A 22,326-nucleotide genomic window follows, 5' to 3' on the forward strand; every position below is an offset into this window, starting at 1 on the left:
GCCTGTGCGCCACAACTACTGAGGCTGTGCTCTAGAGCCCCTGCTCCACAGCAAGAGAAGCCACCGCAATGAGAAGCCCGTGCACTGCAACGGAGAGTAGCCCCCACTCGCCGCAGCTAGAGAAAGACAGTGTGCAGCAACGAAGACCCAACGCAGCCATAAATAAATAAATAAACAAATAAATAGGACTTGGTAGTGTTAGTAAAGTGAAAGTTCAGCTATGATATTTACAAATTGCATGTTAACCTTTGATTGTTTTTTTTAAAGTTTCATTATACAAAATTTCAAACTCTCACAAATAGGTTAATGTAATAAACTTCCATAAAACCAGCATCTGGATTCAACAGATACAAGCATATGGTTGGTAATTCTTTTATCTCAACCCTTTCCCTCTTGCCTCCCCACACTTCTGCTGGATTGTTTTAAAGGAAATCCCGGATACGATATCTTTTCATCCATGAATACTTACGTATTCTAAGAGATAATTTTTTTTAAACAAATAACCACAATACCAGTATCATACTTACTGTCTTTATCCTCCAAGTTTTAAAGTAACAATCAATATTATTACTATTAACATGATGATTACTGAATTCTCTTTAGGATTTCTTTATAGGTCCTTCTGTCTTTGGATATAGCCTACTTGAGGATATATTATCATGTTTTAAAGTCTAAAGTAATTATTTTCTGTGATTAAGCTTGATATACACAGGTTCATTTGATTTGTTTTTGGTTTATTTTGCATTTTGATTATTATATGATTATTATTATATGATTTATTATTATGTAAAAGATATTCATGTAAAACAAAGTGATTCAGAAGTCTAATGTTCCCTTCCCTTTCCTTTTCCTTTTATAATCAGTGGAGCTTGTGAAGTCCCTGATACAATAATGATAATTGTATGCATATGTGTATTTTGAGAGAGCCAGTTATTCTCTGATTTTTTTCAGATGTTCTATGAGCAAAATCTATCTATCTATCTATCAGCATACCTAAACATACCACTACGATAGAGCAGTGGTTCTCAAACTCTTTTGGTCTCAAGATCCCTGTAAATTCTTCTAAAAGATTCAGAAGCGCTTTTATTTGCCGTATAAGAGAATAAAAGAATTTAGAAATATTTCTTCACTTAACACACCCATTATGTGTTAATATAAAATTTTTTTCATGAAAATAACTGTATATTCCAAACCCAAAATATTGGTGAGAAGAGTGGATTTGTTTTATATTTACATACCTCTTAAGTGTCTCGTTTAATGGGAGGCAGCTGCATTCAAACAGGTGTCTCATGTAGCCTCTGGAAAACTCCACTGTACACTGGCAAGACAATGAGAGTAAAACACTGTTAGTGTTATGGTGAAAATAGTTTTGACCTTGCAGGGCAAAAACTATTAGACTGTCAAGCAGAGCTCTGGGCCTTGATTTAGATTTGTTGTGTTTGCTTAGTTTTCTGTTTATTGGTTCGTCCTTCAGAAGGATGGAGTCTACTGAAGATCGGTGTCTGGTCATATTCACGTGTTTCTCTGTCCTGCTAGTGGAAGTGCTGTCTCTCCAGTCCCACCCAACCCCACCTGCCCTTCGCGGCCGTGCTGTGGGAGTGTGGGGAGACGTGGTGTCTCCTGCGGGTGGGCACATCCCTCAGTCTCCCGCTGTGACGTCCTTGCCGCGGCTCCCTGCGCCACACAGGGCTAGGTCACCTTGTGGGGCTGGTCCCTGTCTGGGAGGCGCCCGGCTTGCAATCAGCCGATCAGCCGTTCACACCCTTGTTGATACTGTTTCCGGTGTTTGTTCCTGCATCCCGCTAGCCCAGGTGTGCCCACAAAGGCTGTCCCTGCCCCACCCCAGTCCATCGCCGCATAACTTGTGGCTGACCAGTCATCATGTTGGTGGAGGGTGACGTGGCGACCCTCGTGGTGACCCTCGTTCGTGTAAGCCCAGCGGTGTCTCTTGCCGCTTTCCTCTGCACTGTGTCTTGCTTACGGGACACCTCTAGCCGCGCTGTGGCTACTGCGCCCTACTTTCTACTCCTGCAGCTGCCTGAGAGCTGGCCAGGGAGACAGGATGAGGGGGAAACCACTTTGCCCTATGACTGCAGCTGCCTCCCCACACTCGCACTCAAACCCACCCTGAGTGGTTGATCCTGCGGTAGCACATGCCTGTCGCTAAAGTTAATCCACGGCTGTCTAAGCACTTCTGGCTTAGACACCCTGATGTTGAGAATGACTTTGAGCGCTTGTTTGGCTCCTACCTGCAGAACTGTGGTAATTCTAGAACTAATCCATGCCCATGGGCATCAGCAGCTCTGCTCTGATGATTCTAAATGACCAGGATTGCATGTTCTATGGCCCTATTAAGGAGCCGTTTTGCATACCATGGCAACCACCGTGACTGGGAATTCGGGTGATGGGAAATCTGGATTCGATTCCATACAGGAAGCCTGGTAATCGACTACTCCAACCTAGGAAGGTAGCAGATTTGCCACTCGCGACCCGAGGATGGGGAGGCAGTGATGAAAAACAACACTGGACACTTTTGAGGTCCGGTAATTGGAATGAGTCCACTTAAAATCCTTTAAGGCAGATCTATTGTGTGGCAAATCTGGTACTGGCAGCTGAGGTAATCCCCAGCTTCAGTGGCAGGGTATTGAATTTGGTGCAGTTAAAATGCTGTGTGATCTGCCGTGCGGGTCTACGGATGGGGAGCCTCCGTTCCTATCCCTACCCCCTACTTCTCAGTGCCCTTCTGGCTTCTAGCCGAGTGTCCGTGGGCTGAAGTGTGCACTTGAAGAAATTAAAGTACTCCAAGCAGGCGCAAGCTGCCTGCACACTGCTGCTGGAAATCCTGGAATGGGAGCGTGGTTCTGTTTTGTTTGTGTTAGAATTTGATTGTGGAGGCCGATTAGATGGGATGGCTGGGATGCTCGTACTGCACCGCTAGAGCTCAAAGTCTTAGATTGTTGCAAGACTGACCAGAGTGAAAGCTTTTGCCATGGATGTTTTCATTACTTAAGGATGAAGGTGAAAATGGGAGGTTTGAAGAGATTGTCATCCCATGTTGTCTGACCATAAACAATGCCGACTGCCCTCGTTATTTCCGGTAATGTGCCGGCAGCTTATTGCTGGCAGCTTATGGGAAACCAAAGTCCTTCGGATGGTGGTAGCTGGAGTGTCTGGTTCCAGAGCTGAAATTTGAAGGCACAGCGGTGTTGTCTGTGCTTAATTTGACTCAAGCTGGACAACCCTACGCGACTCCATCACAGACAGGATTGGCACTTTGATAGCTCTTACGTGGGTGGTGGTGCCTGGCCTTTCTGTGTTGCTGGAGCGATTTGTCTGGCTCCTTGATAACCGGGGAGACTAGTGTGCTCACAACTTAGGTTACCCCCAGTGCTTGATATCCCTAACTTCGACAAATATTTCTTAGCCACCCAGGATTGAGCAATCACAAGTCTGTGACGCTCTTAAGGGGCTGTAACTGCACCACGCTTCTCAGCATGTGCGTATCCCAGTCTGACAGGTGCTGGGGATTCATTATTAAATCCATTAGTGCTGGGCTCTGGGTTGCAATTATTCCTCATTAATGAGGAATTCCCTGTAAGAGAGTAGATCAGAAGCTTGCATTAAGTCCCTGCCTGTTGTTCATACTGCCCATCGCCCCTCAGATTGCCCACTTGGGGTTGGCATTTGGTCTTGGTGGATTGCCGAGAAGATGGTCTAAATGAAAATCGCAACCAGGTTTCGGTAGGTGGTCCTGCAGAAAGACCGCATTAAGGACCGAGCAAGCGAGCTTGAGGGATAGCTTTCGGCCATCTGTATATCACCCGCCACCCCAGGCAAGACTGACTCTAGTGCCATGAGAATCACTTGGGGCGGGGGTGGAGGGAGTGAAGGAAGAGCTGCTGCCCTTTGGTGGCCGACCCGTAGCCCTGAGCTTCCGTAGTTTCTGCTTAAGGTGGCCTCTGGCTCGCCTCTCTCTGGCCTTCGTGGTCTTGGGGTGCCCCCTCCACACTCTATTGTGTGTGTGTCTGTTCCTGTCTGTCTCTCCCTCTAGGGCCGCTCTGCTGTTTCGATGTGTTTTTGTGAAGTTTAAACTTCACAAAAAGGACCGGACTTAGGACTTTAAACTGTTAGGACAGGAATGGTGAAGTGATTTTGCATATTTCTATCTATAATCTGTTAGTTATGAGAAAGTACAGTTTCAAGTAAACCACAGTTTCCGTTATTTTCAATTTTGATTTATTTACAGAGCTCTCATACAAAGGGACAGTTGACCTTTTTATATAATAGAAAATTTTTAAGTTTCAGATATACTAGATTATCATCCTGTTCACACTTTTTAGTTTTCCATGATGTTGATTAATGTTTTACCTCGTGATAGAGTCTTGCTTTAACATGCAGTATTTTAGTTTTTGGTGGCCTATTATTTTTTTAAAAGTTATAACCAAAGATAATTCAATTTTTCTTTTTCATTAATAGACATATGTAGAGTGTGTCGGTCAGAAGGAACACCTGAGAAACCTCTTTATCATCCTTGTGTGTGTACTGGCAGTATTAAGTTTATCCATCAAGAATGGTGAGTCATCCTTTTAGAAAATTTTTATGTCTGAGCTTTACTGTCATCTATGTAAGGGATACTGTTTCAATGAACTTTCTCTGTAACTAGTTATTTCTTTAAAATTTTTTTTGTGAAAATTTGGAAATTACCCGTATTTCTTATTACCATGCCATGTCATTTTGGTATATTGTCTTTCAGATGCACGTGAGTACCCATTTGTTTATTTCTACCATGGTGAGCTTATGTTCATGGGAAGTGTTATGGTGTTCTAGTTTTGCTTGGCATGATTATAGTTTACATTTAGGAAATGCTTTGTGTAAGGTAATAACTCAGTGCTTGTATACATTTTAACTCATTTAATCCTTACAACAAAACTGCAAGGTGGAGTATGATTATGATTTTATGATTATTCAGATGAGGGAACTGAAACATTGAAAGGTTCAGTAACTTGTTCTGTGTCACACAGCCAGCCAATTAGTGATAGACCTAGCCACCAGGTAGCAGTATCCTTAGACCAATATTAGAACTGATGTTGATGCTTGGAGGTTTTTCTATATTCAGTTATCTTTGAGGACGTTACAATTTACTTTGATTAGTTAATTGTTCAGTTAATTGAAACTGCTTTTTAATAGAGGAAATACATGTCATTTTTATCTTTATCTGTTATAATTCTGTACTCTTAGAGGGCATTAATGATAAAAAGTTTAGGACTTTCTAAATTTAAAATTGTAAAAGTTCTGTGATATGTAAAATTTTAGTAAAGCAATATTAGTTTTCAATGAAACCTTAAAAGTTTTTTTGTTATAAACACTATACTTATGAATGTATTTGTAATTGCAGCTTAGTTCAGTGGCTGAAACACAGTCGAAAAGAATACTGTGAATTATGCAAGCACAGATTTGCTTTCACACCAAGTAAGTTCTTTCGAAGTTTTCACTGCATTTCTAGGTTATAACTGGCCACATAAAGGTGTTTAAACAGTTTTAAAGCAACTGTGTTCAGCTTAATTTGTCTTTTATGGTAATAGAAAGTATTGCTATAACATTTTGGAAAATATTTTTAAAAACTACACGTCAGCTTTTAATACACCACACGTCAGCTTTTAACACACCACACGCACGTGATTTAATTTGTGGGATATTTCTTTTTTTTTAGACAAGTTCAAACGTGTACAAAGGTATAATGAAGCTGTATGTAACCATCACTCAGTTTCATCCATTTTCAACTCATAGCCTTTACATGTCATTCCCTATGCTCTTGTTCTCACCTCTCCATCCTTATTAAAGCAAATCCCATCATTTATGATTTCATCTGTACATATTTTAGCATGTATCTCTAAAGAGTAATGGTTTTTTAAAAAAAAATACAGCTATAATACCATTATTTACCCAGAAAAATTATTGATGCCTTGAATTTGTCAAATATCCCATCCGTGCTCAAATTTGGGACATCTTTTGAGTTTAAATTATGTTGGTTGGAATAATAATAAAGACAAATACTTAACTCACTTTTTAAAATAAGACTTTTTAAGCTCAGTATTTTGTAGGCTTTGGTAAATATTTTGCAGATCTTTAAAATTCTAATTGTATTTATAACTCCTTTACCTATTGATTGATACTTAATATTGTTCATCTTAAATAAGTAGAGGTTTATACTGGCAGGTTATCAATAATTTGAAGCACATTTTCATTCTCTGATCCTAGTATATTGCTCCCCCCCAGAGATTTTTTTATGCTTTAGTTTTTGTTTGTTTTAAGCATCTTGAGCTGCTGAGTGTAAATTCTGTATATCAGTTAGTTTTACTTTGTCTTTATGTGATGAGTGTATATAATTAAAATCATTACAGTTTCACTTTTGAAGCTTTGTATTCATAGTGCTCAAAAAATGTCAATTCTGTTATTTTGTAGTCTTTAATTTTCTGTAGGGCATAAAAACTGTACAGCTTAAGGTTTATTGCAAACTGCAAGACTAAATAATTGAATATCTTCATGAAGTTTGATTGATAAGAAATACTCATGTGAGCTTCTTTATTCTGAGGCCAATAAAAGCTTGTGTTTGTACCTTTTAGTTTTCATTTGACAGTCATGTGCTCTGTTTATCTTTTTCAAAAACTCTATTTACTGGTTTAAATGACTTGCTCCTGTATATCAAGAATCCTCTAAAGTACTGATCTTTGTGGGTATGTTGTAAAAAGTTGCTGTTTGTTACTTGTTCACTCCTTTGTGTCTATAGCTGTGAACAGTTTTGTAATAGTGCTCTCATAAATTTCACATCACTGATTTTAAAACTTTATTTATCATAGCTCTTTGTTTTGGCCTTACTGCAGAAAGAGGCCTTTGTTCCTTCTGTATGTTTTTTCGGAGGAACCTGTGGTAGAGCAGTGGTTTTCACTGGAACCATTTACAAAAGAAATCTTTCTAAAATGTGTGTACATAGGTTCTGGTACCAATTCCAACATGTGTGTGGGGTGGTTTTCCCTACACTAGTGAGCAGTTCTGCAGGACACCGGCTGGGCGTCCTACGGTTTAACCCACTTCTCATACTGTCTGCTCCAAGATAGCATTCCATTCCACAGGTTGAGGGCTCCGTCCTTAAAGGACTGGCGTCCCTCAACCCCCTGCAGATGCTAGTCGCAAACCCAGGCTGTTACTTTTGCTTTTGACTTTCTGACCAACTGACTTTAAATCAGGGGTTCCCAGTGACCCCTTCCTTGATTTGATTAATTTGCTAGAGTGGCTCATAGAACTCAGAGAAACATTTTACTTATTAGATCGTCAGTTTATTATCAGGAACAGCCAGATTGAAGAGATGCATAAGGTAGGGTATGTGGGAAGGGAAACTGCACCATTTTCCCCAGATCTACTTGTTTTCACCAGCTGGGAAGCTCTCCGAACCTGAGGCCTTTCGGGTTTTTATGAAGGCCTCATTACATAGGCTTGATTGATTAAATCGTTGACTGTTGGCGATTGGTTCTACCTTCAGTCCCTCGCTCCTCCCCAGAGGTCTGAAAGGTGGAGCTGAAAATTCCAACCCTCTAATTACTTGGTTGGCTCCCTTGGAAAACCCGTGCCATACTCTTTCTCCCCACCCCTGCCCCAGACAGGTTCAAAAGTCATCTCATTAACATAACAAAATACACCTTTATGGCTTACGTTGCTTAGAAAATTCCTAGAGTTTCAGGAGCTGTGAGCCAGGAACTGTGGACGAAGACCAAATGTATATGAGAAATATATTTTGGTCATCTGAACGACCAGATATGTATTTCTTATAAATCACAATATTACCTGTGGCAGAACCTCTTTTTCTGAGTATTGAACCACACTTTGCAGAGAAGTGGGAAGACCTTAATTTACCATTTGGAATGTTGATTATTGTGCTGAAATGGGGTGGGGAGTGGCTAACAGACGTCAGTGGCTGTTGGCTCTTACAGGAAGTGGCTCTGCTGCAGATGGTTGTGCATTTTGAGTGCTATTTCTGAGGCTGGCATGGGGGGAGGGTTCTTTCTTGATGACATCTGTCACCTTCACCTTTTGCTCCTTTTTGCTTTACGTGATCTTTTATAATTTGAGAAACCAGATAATTATAGTGTTTGAATGCTGAAATATGTGTAAATTAGCATTACCTAAAGTTCCTGGCTATGAGTGAGGGATGTGTACTTCTCTTGAATCTTTTTTCCTGCTCAGAGGCCTGTTTCATTGGCTTCTACATTTCTTATGTGATTTGCTCTCATAAATGACTTCTGGGTAAATGTAGTATTTTATTGCAATTATTTGATTCATTTTTCTTATAGGAAAAAATATTTAAGCGCAATTGCAAATGTTGAAAGTTAAGACAGTGCTACCTGCCTAGAATATAACCTATTTGAATCTTCATGAAATTATGTGAACGTTTTCCCCTTATAGTTTATTCCCCAGATATGCCTTCGCGGCTTCCAATCCAAGACATATTTGCTGGACTGGTTACAAGTATTGGCACTGCAATACGATATTGGTTTCATTATACACTTGTGGCCTTTGCATGGTTGGGAGTTGTTCCTCTTACAGCATGTGAGTATTCATTCTTCTGTGACTGGAGTTATTTAAACATTGCACAACTATTTAATATTATAAAGTAATATGGCATCATAGTTTTGTTCGAATGATATTTAATTATTTGATATTATAATGTCATGTATTAGGAAAACCTCATTTAAGAAACATTATTCAAGTGAATTAAAAACCATTTTTTAACAGGTCAGTTTCTTGAATGAATGTGGGAAAGAAAAACACAGCATACAGAGGCTAATAATGAAAGTTCATGAAAGAATTGAAAAAGCAAAATCAAACCATAATTAGAAGGAAATTGAATTTTATTCCTTGAAGTTTATTAGAGCTTTCAAGGATGACAAAAGATGGGTTCTTTTGAGATTTTTTTTTTATCCCCTTTTAAAAAACACATGTCTAATGGTGCTGAATAATTGGGAAGTGTGTCTTTCAAATATAGGAGGCTCTTTGGGAGATTGGTATACTAATTCTTAGTTGATTCTTTTTAGGTTCTTTGTGTTCTTAAAGACATGGAAAGGGGTCGATAGTATATGGTGCCAGAGCATATAGATAGGATTCTTTAAAGTTAACCACAAACAATATTTTTAAATAAGTATAATAATATCCTCATGTCTCCTTAAAATAAAGTAAAATAAACTCGATCAGTTATAAAAATGAAAGTAGCAGAATAGGTACTGTTCACTTGAAGAGTGAATTAGTGAGCTAAAATATTGAGCAAGGAGTTCTCCAGGATGTAACTCAGAGACAGGAAGTTGCAAGTATGAGGGAAAAAATTTGAGAGATGGAGGCTACATCCGATTGTTTCAGTATCTGTCTAGTAAGTAGTTCCAGAGGGTAAAAGAGATTGAAAGAGAGAGAGCTGACTGTGATAAAGGAAAAAGACAATCCTACACACATTGTGAAGTTTTCCAGTGCTGAATAGGGTGGTATATAGATGTTATGCTTTCAGATTATCCTACAAAATCATGAAAATCAGACTGGCATCAGACTTCAAGTCAGCAACATTGAATGTTAGAAGACAGCAGAATAGTCAACACATGGCAAAATTTTTGAACCCAAAATCTTATTATTCTCAGATAGAAGGACAAAATACAGACATTTCAATAGATGCAAGGACTTGGAAAGCTTACTACCTCAAATCATTTATGAAAAAAGTGTTTGAGAATATATTTTACTAAAACGAGCAAGAAATCAAAGACAGGGAAAGGTGTGAGCTCCAGAGAAAAAGAAACAAGTGCTTCTTATAGCTAAATCATAATTGTTGTTAGTCTACAATAATTAATAATTTTTTAGGTATCAATTGGAAACTAAAATTCTAGATGATCTTAACGAGAGGAATTGTGAGGGGAGGATAGAATTGAGAGCTTTTTAGGTTGTCTTATTTGTGGTGAAATTATAGATGCTTTAGATAAAACAGGAAAATACAGTGTAATTATGCATTAAAAATACAGGAGTAACCAAGTAGAGTCCAGAACTGGCAAAGGTGATAAACAGCAAAGGTGCCACTGCTGCTGTTCAGGGGAGGAAAGATGGTCTTTTCAATAAATGGTACAGCATCAACTGGACGGGCATGTGGAGCAAGTGACCCATACCATTACCGCCCACCTGACACAAGTTAACTTTAGATGGTCGTAAACCTGAATGTGAACATTAAAACCAAAAAACTGCTAAAAGAAAGTATAGGCGAACAACCATAAAAGAAAATACTGAGAAATTTGACTTAATTAAAATTAAGAACTTTAATTCATGCTCAGATAGCTTTGAGAGAGAAACGCAAGCTACAGAGTGAGAGACGGTATTTGCAGTACACATATCCAGCAAAGGACTTGTATCCAGGATATATAAAGAACTATATAAATCAGTAAGAAAAAGGAAGACAGGCCAATTAAAAAGTGGAACAGCAGATTTGAACAGGTGTTTCTGGAAAGAAGATTAAATAGCCAGTACACACGTGAAAAGGTGCTCAGTATCATTAGTCACCAGGGAAATGCACAAGAAGATGCTGCTACGTACTCAGAAGAATGGCTGAAATTAAAAGAAAAGACAGTGCCAAATCCTTCTTAGGATATGGAGCATCTGCAACATGCATACATTGATAGTAAGAGTATTATAGTATAGCCACTTAGGAAAGCTGTTTGATGTTATCTATCAGTGGTAAATATTATAAATACCTTATGATCCAGTAGTTCTGTTTCTGGGGATGTTGCTAACAGGAATAAGGACCTTGTGTCCACTAAAAGACATGTGTGTAACAGTGTCGTCACTGCAGCTTTGATAATAGTAGTTTAAAACTGGAACCAACCAAACAACTATCAGCAGTAGAATGGATAGTGTGGCTTATCCCTATAACGGAATACTACATAGTGGTGCAAAAGGAGCTGGCTGACGCAACATAGAATAACACGGATAAACTTCACTTCTTTGAGAAAAAGAAGCCAGGCACAAAAGAGTATGGATTGTGGGGTTGCATTTATGTGAAATTTAAAAATAGGCCAAATTGATCCATGATGATAGAGATCAGAATAGTGGTTACCTTTTGCTGGAGATACTGACTGAAAAGGGTCTTGAAGGAGCCTTCTGGGGAGCTAGAAATGTTGAGAATCTTATCTGGCTGACAGTTACTCGGATATATACGAATATAAAAATTCACCCAGACACACTTAATATTTATGTAAATTTTATCTTAATAAAAAAGTAACAAAACTTAAATTTAAGTAACTGTTAGGAGAATAGAAATAAGATGATGAGTTTTCATCCTAGGGAGCGGGAATAGGTAGCAGTGAGTAAAATTTGTAAAGTCTGACAAAAGACAGGAAAGACAAGAAGGGAGGGCTGAGGAAGGGGAGTAAAAGAGAAGAAAAGATAAGATTGCAATATCTGTGATCATAGGGCGTAGATAGAGCCTCATAATTGTGTATGTATAAAAGTGTTCCGCTCCAAGAGATAAGTACGAAACAGCCCAGGTTAATGCTAGAGGGATTGGTTAACAAAGGCTGACAAAACGCAGGAACAGTATTCACCAGCCAGATATTATTCAAGATGAAACACTTTAAATGAGGAACAGCATTTTATTTCATATTAATAAAAGGCATAGTCCACTAAGAAAACTTAAGAATTTCTGTGCACCAGCAAACAGGACTTAGAAGTATGTAAAACATTCATAGTTATAGTGGAAGACTAACACTTCTCTGAAATCAGTATATCAAGTAGTCAAAAATTAAGTAAGGACTTTGAGGATTTAAGTAACAGGTAACAAGCTTGATTTCTGTTCTGACTTGTTTACACACACACACAATTAAAGTCTAAATTATGTCACCCACTACACATTCTGTAACTTCTTTCTTTAAGTTAGCAATGTACCCGTGGCTGTCTTTTCCTGTAGCAATGTGTTGAGCTACCTTATTTTTAAGCACGCTAGTAAGGAGGACTTTAATTTATGAGTCTGTTTTCTTATCTACAGACAATTGGCTGTTTGTCACTTTTACTTGTTACAAGCATACTTGCTTTGAATGTTTTATACATATATGTAAGTAATTTCTGTCACAGAAAATCTTTTCCTGTCTTTCCATTTTGACTTGGCATTTGAGAACAGCCATTGAAGTCACTGAATTTTTGGTACAAGGCTATATAGGAAATGCTTAAACTAATACACAAGTACTGGTTTGAAAGAAAACCTCAGCTTTTGGGCCTCATTTCCAAATCTGTTTATGCCTTTTCTGACTAAGAGGATGAGGGGATGGCTGTGTATTTGCCCTTACTTCATCTTTTCCCTTCATGGCCAGATTTAAGATTTTGTCCTTTTGAGGACACTTGAATCTGTTTGTCAAAAATTGGTTGTTAGTTTGCTGTTCATAGCATTGAAGCATGTACTCTACTGAAAAGTCCCCTTAATGTCAAAAATATGTACCCTCAAAACTTTATTTTCATGAGCAGACTCAATGAATTTTAGAATTCTAGGTTAAAGAAAATACTCTGTATTATAATTTTGGAGATCTTTTCTTGAGATTGGTCCCCCCGCCCCCTTCAAACATCTAAGCTCATTTAATAAAAACAAGTAAGTAAATCTAGAGAGAATCAAAACTTTAAACATTGTGTAACATTTATTCTTTACTGTCACTAGTTTTAATGCTTGACTTTTTTTTTTTTAACTTTAGTATTATGAGGCTCAACCTTGCAAAGACTAAATGTTTATTTCAGTGGCATTCGCAGTGTTCCACTTTATCTGTTTAGTTGAGCGACTGTATGAGTTACGATGAGAGTTGTGACTGTATGCCTTCATGCCCTTTCTTGGTAGGTCGCATCTACAAGTGCTTGTTTACTGGCTCTGTGAGCTCCCTGCTGACACTGCCACTAGACATGCTGTCCACGTAAGTATTGAACCTCGTGGTGGTGGAAGGCTGCACGTTGTGAATGGTGCTCATTTTTTCTTCTGCATACTTGTGTTTGTTGTAATTTGAAAAGTCCTTCTATTCCAAGGACAAATAATACCTTATATTTGTTACCTATTCTAAAGTTACAGCTACAGTGGAAGTAGCTGACATATATAAATGATGTTTTAAAACATACCCATCTTAAAGGACAGTTTGGTAACGGTGGGACAGCTAGTTAAATAAGCTGTCGTGTAGTGCAAGAAATGTACTGTTCCATATAGTGATGCGCTGGGCGTTCATTTAAACGTGTTTTTAACAGCGCAGACATTTGAAGTCAAATTTCTTTTTAAAATGTTTTTTGTGATTGTTAGGAGATGGACTGTAAAAACTTGTTCACTGTGGTGGTTTTACTATATTTTAATTTGACATAAAGCTTTATAATTGCAGTTTCTTGGGAAAGACATATATGTGTTTTCAAAATTATTGATGTTAGAAATGCTGTAAATGATTAACTGTATCAAGATCATTAGAATATTAAGCTTGCAAAAGATTGCACCTCTGTTTGCTAAAATCTTCTTTTGTATCCAGTTGACCTTAGGTTTCTGATCCCTATGTCAGTAAGGGCAAAGAACAATATAAGACTGTCTTTTAGAACAGAAGCATGCGGAATATATTATAAAAATAAGCCAAATGGCAATGGAAGAGAGCAGGAGAGCATGTTACATTTCTGATAGAAAAGAAATCAAGGAGGAGGTCTTTTAAGTCTCTTTTGTCTGCATCATTATTTTGAATCGTGGCTGAAAATACTTAGAAATATTAGATGTGTTTGCAACTTGTTTTTCCTGCTTGCTAGTTTTACCTTTTTTGGATAGAACAGGCAAGTTATTTAATTTATGTGTTTCTTCGGCAGTATAGGGAATAGATAAGATAAAAGGTTTTGAACTTGAACTTTATTTACATTACAACAGCTTTCGAAGTAATGTTTATAAGTAGACAAGGATCTTGAAAATAGGGCACTAATGGCTGTGGCCCTCATAAAAAGGAGAAGCAGTAATTTGACACACTTGAGAATTTAGAAATAGTATAATAACGTAGCCCTTTGTATGAAAATACTGACTTTCTATGAAGTGATTCAGTGAAACAAATAGGACAGCGTTACTATTTTTGGACATCAGATTTTTATATCAGCCATCCAGAACACAGTCTTAGTATAGAGGCAAGAAAAATCAGTCTTGGCTGAAGTGTCATTCATATGTCTCCACGTATATGATGTAGCTCACCTCCAGCTTTCATTTAGGAATCGTATACGAAATAAAGGCACATATTAGAAGTAGCGAGGGAGGTCAGAAAAAAGCAAGGGGTGACTGCTAAGAGTGATGGAAGTTATATTTTAATATCTATGAACGAATAAAAGAACCGTTCTAAACAGGGCAGTTTTGTTCCATTTAGTTTGAGGCTAGAGTTGTATTTATCATTGTAATTTTTGAGAGAGCAGTGTAGCAGCCAGTCAGTATCTCAGTTGTTTAGAAGAGGTGACTTGAGGTCCCATCTGTGCTGTTCAGTAAAGTGGGGATGTGTTACTTCTTTAATGGTTTCTGTTTTAAATGGCACAATATGTTAATGTTTACCAAAGCTTAAATTGGTAGGCTTTGGCTTTGTGAAAAACAGGTGTTTATGGAAGCCATGTCAGTGAAAATTTAGTATTTTAGTCTCAAGTAAGGCAGTATTTTACTTGCCTACCACCTTTACTTCTTGTTGGCGGAACCATTAAACATCTGGTTGTTTGGCAAGTGTGATCACTTAGGTGATGCAAAGATGTAGCTGGTTGTAACAGAAGGAACCCTGACATTGGAATTTAATAGTGGCTGCATCTGCAACTTTTTGGTGACCTTGGGCAAATCACTGGACAGTTCTGAACCCCTGTTTCCTCATCTGTAAAATGAGGAAGATCATGCCTCAGGGATTTGGGTGGGCTGTTCAAAGATTAAATTCACAAATACATGTAAAAACTATATGTGAATTTTGAGCACTATGTTAATACATAGCAAAATTATCACCAAAACTCAGAGCTGTTGCTTGCCTTATGTTGGCAGGCTCTCCTTTTCTCTGTGACCTGATTGGTTAGTGGGCCACACCTGAGTTGCCTTCATGAGCTTCCTCATTGACATGGGAAGAATGCTGAGAGCTTGGTGGGAATAGTGGAAAGAAATTGTAAGCGTGGGTTGCTTTTATAATCTCATGCTGCCTTTTAGAATTTGAAGAATTGAGCCAGTTTTTCTGAAAGCACTTATAAGTAAATCACTTATTTTTTCTGAGTAATGTTTCATTTTTCTCTATAGAATCCATTTTCTGAAATTTTACTTAAAATTTCTTAATATCTTAGCAGCTGCTACATATCCTGTAGCTCAGTTCCTCAGCATCTCTAGGCACAGTCTGTCAGTTAACTATTGCTGCAAAACATGCTGTCCCTAAAACTTAGTGGCTTAAAACAACAAACATTTGCTCATAATTCTGGGAGTTAGCAGTTTGGGCTGGGCTCAGCTGATCCATTTATCTGTTGGGCTCGCCTCCATTATGCATATGTGTCACTGGGGTTGGGTAGTCTAAGATGGGGTACCTTGGCTCTTCCATATGGCTTCTCATCTTCAGAAGGCTAGTGGGGCTTCTTTACATGGTGGCCTCAGGGCAGCATTCTAAAGGGGTGAGAGTGGAAGCTTACCTGAAAGCTCTCTTCTAGGCTTTAGAACTCAGGAAATTCACTTCTGGTCCAGACAGTTCACAAATCAGCCCAGATCCAAGGTGTGAGGGAAAAGGAAAGGATTCTACAAAGAGTTTGTCACCATTTAAAAGTCTACAGTAAACTCTACAATAAGCAGCTGCTGTCCTTATTGCTCATGACAAGGAAGGAATAGAGAAGGGGTATCTTAGTCCCAACCTATCAACATTCTAATGGTCTGCAGGGGTCCTTAGCAAGGGGGTGATTAGCATTCCTCTTTTGATTAAGGTATATTCCAGATAACATCTGAGGGCCACATTAGTTCAGTTTGGAGCCACCAGGCCGAGGTCTCCCAAATTGACCCTTCCTTAAGTTCTCCATGGAGGGAAAGATGTCTATTATGGTAGTGAATTTTCCAAAGGCTACCAAGATTCTTGAGTTACCTTTGAATTACTCTGAAATCAGACATAGACCAGGGAAGGATATGCTCCTTCAGAGAGGAAAAGAACAAAGAGGTCTTCAGTATTATTATACTGCGTGTATTTTCATGTGAACCATACTTGATCTGTCTGGATTTGTTGAGAAACTAATATACTTTTGGTGTATTTGCAGTTGGCATCAAAATTTAATCTGCGTTCTAAATGAGGCATTTGTAAAATGTGCCACAGGCTCCTTTGCCTCACGCATTGTGTACTGTGTATTTCTCAGCCTTCCTTTATGTTGTCTTTAGGCCTTTCTAGGGGCCCTTCTCCACCTTTCTGATTTGCTGATTCTGTTCATTTACATGGGTTTAAGTATCAGCTAACTAAGTTGGTTCAACTTGTGTATAAAATAAGGATAAGGATATTCTTAGTAAGGGTTGGACAGAGTCATGTATCTTTAGGAAATTACATGTATTTAATACTTGACCTTTGTCAAGTATTTGGCTACTTTCAGTTTTTTGCTTGCTGCCTTCCTTTTTCTCAGCTATGTTCAAAGAGAGGCTGGATAGCCAATTTATGTGGTTCTGATGTTATTCTTTGCTTTCTATAATATGAACACATATAATACAAATATATAAATAAACATGTTTGGCCAGCTTATAAGATAGATAAATTGCCACCATCCTCAGAAATAATTCTTTTTGAGAGACTGATTTTTCACCAGAAAGTTATGACTTACTTTTCTTGTTCTTTCTGAGATTTTTATGTAAAGTGAATGTCGTTACCTTTGGTTTCTTAATTTTAAGTGTTCTTTGGAGTAATTCTGTGTACTTTTTTTTTTTTTTTAAATAGGGACAATTTGTTGGCGGATTGTTTGCAGGGTTGTTTTGTGGTGACGTGCACATTGTGTGCGTTCATCAGCCTGGTGTGGCTGCGAGAGCAGATCGTCCACGGGGGAGCCCCGATCTGGCTGGAGCATGCTGCTCCGCCCTTCAACGCTGCTGGGCATCACCAAAATGAGGTAGCTCCCTCTATCCCCAAATTCATTTTATTTGGGTAGGACATAAGAATTATTGTCACCCTCTAAGACCCAAACCCTTGACTCCCGTGTCCCTCATTGCAAAGCAGGACAGTGACAACGTTTGGGAGAAGATAAAAGGAGATGTGAAAAATCAAAAGAGTGCCGTTGTTACTTTGCCTCTTAGTTTTCTAGCGAGACTGGGAACAGTACTGGGGGTATACTGCATGCTCTTTCATTCCCTTTGCCTGGGTTAACAGCTTACCGCCGGCCTGGCAGTTAATATACGGACCTGCTGCAAGGGCTTCTGACGTGCTGCATAACATTAAGGAAGCCCCCTTACCCTCTTTGTTCATTAGTTTCTTCATGTGTAAAATGCCTCACCTTTGTTGCTTTTAGTAGAAACATTACCAAAAGTAGAAAAATTGGAGTACTGTTGATAACGGTCTTGTACAGTTTTACTTTTTATTTATGAGATGACATGCTTAGATACAAGAGTGTCTGCTAGAGACATTAAGAAGAGGAAGATATGATAAATGATTTTTATTATCTTGTTTACTGAGAAATTATAGGGCTGAAAATGTAAAAAACAACCCAAACTGGCTACTCAAAATACAAAAACAATTTGCCCTTTGTAAAATTTTATTATGAAAAAATTGACTATAAAATTAATTCAAAATAATACTTAACGATACTTAATGACTTAATTTTTCAATTAAGGACCTTTGGCTTTTTTTAGTGTGAAGATTGATTTCATCAAATTCTGCCATACCCTTTTTTCTACAGAATTAAGAGTACAACTTCACCTTTGAAAACCACACATATGAAAAATGGAACTATTAAGCAAGTTTTTACCTAGTGTTAATACTTTCATCATTGTACCTCATATTTTGAAGCATTTTAATACAGTTCTTTTAGAATCTTCATTAACTCCATAGGAGTTCAGTGTTTTAATTAACTACAACTAGGTCTTTGCATTTGGTAGGTAGCAGAATTCAGGAAGAGCCAGAGAAGGGTGCTTGTGGAAACTGATAAAGTTCATATGGACAGGCTTACCCTCCTGAGCAGAAATGAGAAACCTTTCCTCAAGTGTGAACTGAGAATTAAGTTATATATCAGTATGTGTGTAAACAGATACATAAATATATTTTCATCCCTGAAGTGGTCAGTAAAGACAAGAGATGCCTTATAAAGAAGGATTACGGAATGATGTATTCAAGGTAGCCAGATTTGTTAACCTGTTTCCTGTAATGCTTTGTGAAATGTTCATCTCTAAATTATATTGAATGAATATGTACACTGTTAAATGAGTTTATGTTCTTATATACCAAGTTGATCCAAATTCAGATACATTTAGAAGAAATGCCCTTGAGAGGTGGGGTTTTTTTGGAATTTTAATAGAGTTTGTGTCTGTTTGCTAGTTTTGTTTTTTTTTAGAAGGGAGGGTGCTATTTGAAAATAGAGCAAAACTGAGGTAAGTTAGCCAAATTTCTGGTCTCCTCTGTCATTTTAGGCTCCAGCAGGAGGAAATGGTGCTGAAAATGTTGCCCCCGACCAGCCTGCTAACCCGCCAGCTGAGAACGCAGTGGTGGGGGAAAACCCTGCAGCCCAGGATGACCAGGCAGAAGAGGAGGAGGAGGAGAATGAGGAGGAGGACGACGCGGGCGGGGAAGATGCAGCTGATGCCAACAATGGGGCACAGGGTAATGGCCGCCGGCCTGTGCTCAGCCTTCCTTCGCGACCATGAGTCCATTCCCAGCTCACCTTGGGGAGCATTGGAGTTTTCAAAATTTAATGGGTTTGAAGTTCTGTTTCTAACCTGCTTTTACTTTATTTTGGCAGACTTGCATTTATGGATATACATATGCATACTTTTTTTTTCTATGAAGCAGGGCACATTTTGAGTTTTGCAGTTGTACTTTAGGGACTCCCCTAGTGGTCCAGTGGTTAAGACTGCGAGCTTCCACTGCAGGGGGCATGGGTTCAATCCCTCTTTGGGGAACTGAGATCCCACAGTGCCGCATGGTGCGGCCATAAAGTAAAATAAGATTAGATGAGATAAAATAAAATTCTACTTTACACAGGACTTTTTATAGGATGGATAGGAAGAAATTATTTGTAAGTTGGAATAGATCCTGTTGTTTTAAAATGGAACTTGTTTCAGTTTTATCTTATTCCTTTGCCATTTTTATTGAGTCAGTACGACTTTTATTATCAAAGAAGAATTCTTGAAGTGTACTCTGCAGGCCAGATAGCACCCAAAGAAACCAGTTTCTCATTTTCTGGCAGTATAACTCCAGAGTGGTAAAGAACTTCTGAGACCAGCCTGCCAGTCAGCTGTCAGCAGGTCACCACCTTCTTTTCTTTCCTCTGGCCCCAGAGTTTTCCTGTCAAGCGCTGCACTGTCTCTGGGTCCACTTATCACTGCTGATACCTGAGTGTTTCTTGTGTGCCAGGCACTCAAACACCAGGTCCCTGCCTTCATGGAGTTTCTGGTCTAGTGACGAAGTAGAAATATCCAAGTGAACAAGTTTGTTATTACACATTGTGGTAAATGTGCACGTTGCTCTGAGGATGCTACTGAGGAGAGACCTATTTTAAATAAGGTTCCCCAGGTAGCTCAGAGTAAGTGACATTGGAGCTGAGACGTGAAGGATGAGAAGAAGCCAGTTGTGTAATGGGAGCAGGGGGCCTTTTCAGGGAGAGGTGGGTATATGTTCAAAGGCTCTGAGACTGCGGCTCCTGTACCCTAGTGCTGGCCCTTGTTTCCTTCTGTTTGTCTGATGCAGTAGGCCCTGCCTGGTCTTCCTTCTTCCATTCTCGCTCCACATAGTGTTTGTACTGCTCTCTGCCCTTAAAATCTGTCAGTGATCTCCCCATTATGTTAAAGAACAAAACAGAATTCAGCCTTCACATTCCTCTTATATGATCTGATCCCTGTCTGTCTGTCATACTGCATCTTCTGCCACTCTCTCCTCCTCACCCAGAGAATTCTAGTCCCCTGGCTTCTTCACTTTTCTCAAATCCACCATATTCATTCTTGATTTAGAGCTGTTGAATTCCTCTGTTTCACATAACCCTGCTTATTTTCTTTCTAGCACTTATCACAATCTAGAATCATCTTATTTTATATGTTGTATTTATTTATGTTTTTTAAAAATTGCCTAACAAGCAAATACTCAGTTTGGAAATATTTTAAGTGTGGTTTACCTTCTCAACAACAGTTATAAAACACCAAATTAAAAGAGTATATTTATTTATAATTCAAGTTCTATCAGTAATCTCTAAACTACAATTATATTTCCAGACGACATGAACTGGAATGCTTTAGAGTGGGACCGAGCTGCAGAAGAGCTTACATGGGAAAGAGTAAGACTTCTTTCTATCAAGTATCCTGGTGTTTTAATCCTAATGTATATCTTAAAGTTGACCATATTTAGATGTATACACTAATTTTCCAGTTACATTTAATGAAAACAATTACCAGAACTTTAATTTCCAGGGAAAATTAAGTAATGTATTATTTGTGATGAAAATATTAAAAATATTATGATAAAGGTCTATTGATACCTTTTTCTATCTTCTGGCCTTTAATACAAACCTTGCTCCACTTACAAAATCTTTAACTTGAAATTGTGGACTTTTGAAAATGAAGTAACAATTTAAATTTAAGTATTATTCTGATGCTTCAGTTGACAAAGTAATACTGTTGTATCATGAAATCTTGACTGGCTCCATAACTAATGAGTTGAAACCCAAGATAGAAAATTTTAACTTTATAATCATATAATTTGGATTAAAAGAAGATACAAAATATAAAACTCCCATGAACAGAAGTTTTTCACTCTCTGAAAATGATAGGCTGTATTGGAAAGTAGTGGGTAAATATTATGTTTAAAAATATTAAAAGGAAAATGAGCTTTTTTCATAAATAGAATAAAAAATCCTGTTGCATCTTAAATTAATGCATATTATTTATTTTAGATGCTAGGACTTGATGGATCACTCGTTTTTCTGGTAAGTAAAGCTAATCTTTTTTTTTTTTTTAATTAATTTATTTTTTGCTGCGTTGGATCTTCATTGCTGTGCGTGGGCTTTTTCTAGTTGCGGCGGCAGGGGCTGCTCTTCGTTGCGGTGCGTGGACTTCTCACTGCGGTGGCTTCTCTGGTTGCGGAGCATGGGCTCTAGGCATGAGGGCTTCAGTAGTTGTGGCACACGGGCTCAGTAGTTGTGGCTCACGGGCTCTAGAGCGCAGGCTCAGTAGTTGTGGCGCACGGGCTTAGTTGCTCTGCGGCATGTGGGATCTTCCCGGACCAGGGCTCGAACCTGTGTCCCCTGCATTGGCAGGCAGATTCTTAACCACTGCGCCACCAGGGAAGTCCAAGCTAATCTTTTTTAATAACAGAATTGCGACTTAATTATTTGTCTTAGTGATTCAGTGATTTCAGATTTACAGTATGTTCTGGTTTTTTATATTAAAGGTCAAAATGCCCTGTGATTTTTGATTACTTAATATGTTGAAGAAAGTCTGTTTTGTGCATTGAAAATAACTGGCAAAGCATAAAGGTAATATTATTTACAAAGGAAATTATTAAACATATTTGATTTTTAGAAAATGAAATTCGGAGTTGATGGTAGTTAAGAATACTTGGCTTTCTTTTAAAGTTCCACCTTGTGGGACTTCCCTGGTGGCGCCGTGGTTAAGAATCCACCTGCCATTGCAGGGGACACAGGTTCAATCCCTGGTCCGGGAAGATCCCATGTGCCGTGGAGCAACTAAGCCCGTGAGCCACAACTACTGAGCCTGTGCTCTAGAGTCCATGAGCCACAACTACTGAGCCTGTGTGCCACAACTACTGAAGCCTGCACGCCTAGAGCCCATGCTCTGCAACAAGAGAAGCCCGCGCACCACAACTAGAGAAAGCCCTCACACAGCAACGAAGACCCAATGCAGCCAAAAATAAATAAATAAAATAAATAATAAAAAATTTTTAAAAATGATTCAAAAAAAAAAGTCCCACCTTGCAATGTTTAATGCCAGAACTGGTGAAAACAGCGCAGTTTTACACTATTCACAGAGAGAACCCCCTGTTTGTTGCGCCTCTCCTATCTTTACCTTAATAATAAAGAGTACAACTGTAAGGTGAAGAACAGTTCTTTAATTAACTTGTTCTTTAAGGAGAAATGATGCTCTTTTCAGGT

At 38.6% G+C, this 22,326-nt stretch overlaps 1 protein-coding gene across 4 annotated transcripts in view; it reads left to right on the forward strand.

Annotated features, from left to right (window-relative positions):
* The window catches only part of MARCHF6 (membrane associated ring-CH-type finger 6), a 72,747-nt gene that overhangs the window by 14,238 nt on the left and 36,183 nt on the right, over nt 1-22,326 (forward strand). For all 4 annotated transcript variants that reach the window (XM_089908675.1, XM_089908676.1, XM_089908677.1 and 1 more), the window contains 8 exons: nt 4,477-4,573; nt 5,396-5,469; nt 8,458-8,601; nt 12,893-12,965; nt 16,959-17,127; nt 18,638-18,827; nt 20,432-20,493; nt 21,109-21,141. In XM_089908675.1, the coding sequence (XP_089764801.1) occupies nt 4,477-4,573; nt 5,396-5,469; nt 8,458-8,601; nt 12,893-12,965; nt 16,959-17,127; nt 18,638-18,827; nt 20,432-20,493; nt 21,109-21,141 (842 nt within the window). The remainder of the gene's footprint in view (nt 1-4,476; nt 4,574-5,395; nt 5,470-8,457; nt 8,602-12,892; nt 12,966-16,958; nt 17,128-18,637; nt 18,828-20,431; nt 20,494-21,108; nt 21,142-22,326) is intronic.

Source organism: Delphinapterus leucas, chromosome 3, assembly GCF_059928025.1.
Source record: "Delphinapterus leucas isolate spDelLeu-1000000601 "Yukka" chromosome 3, BTC_Dleu_Yukka2, whole genome shotgun sequence".
NCBI lineage: Eukaryota > Metazoa > Chordata > Mammalia > Artiodactyla > Monodontidae > Delphinapterus > Delphinapterus leucas.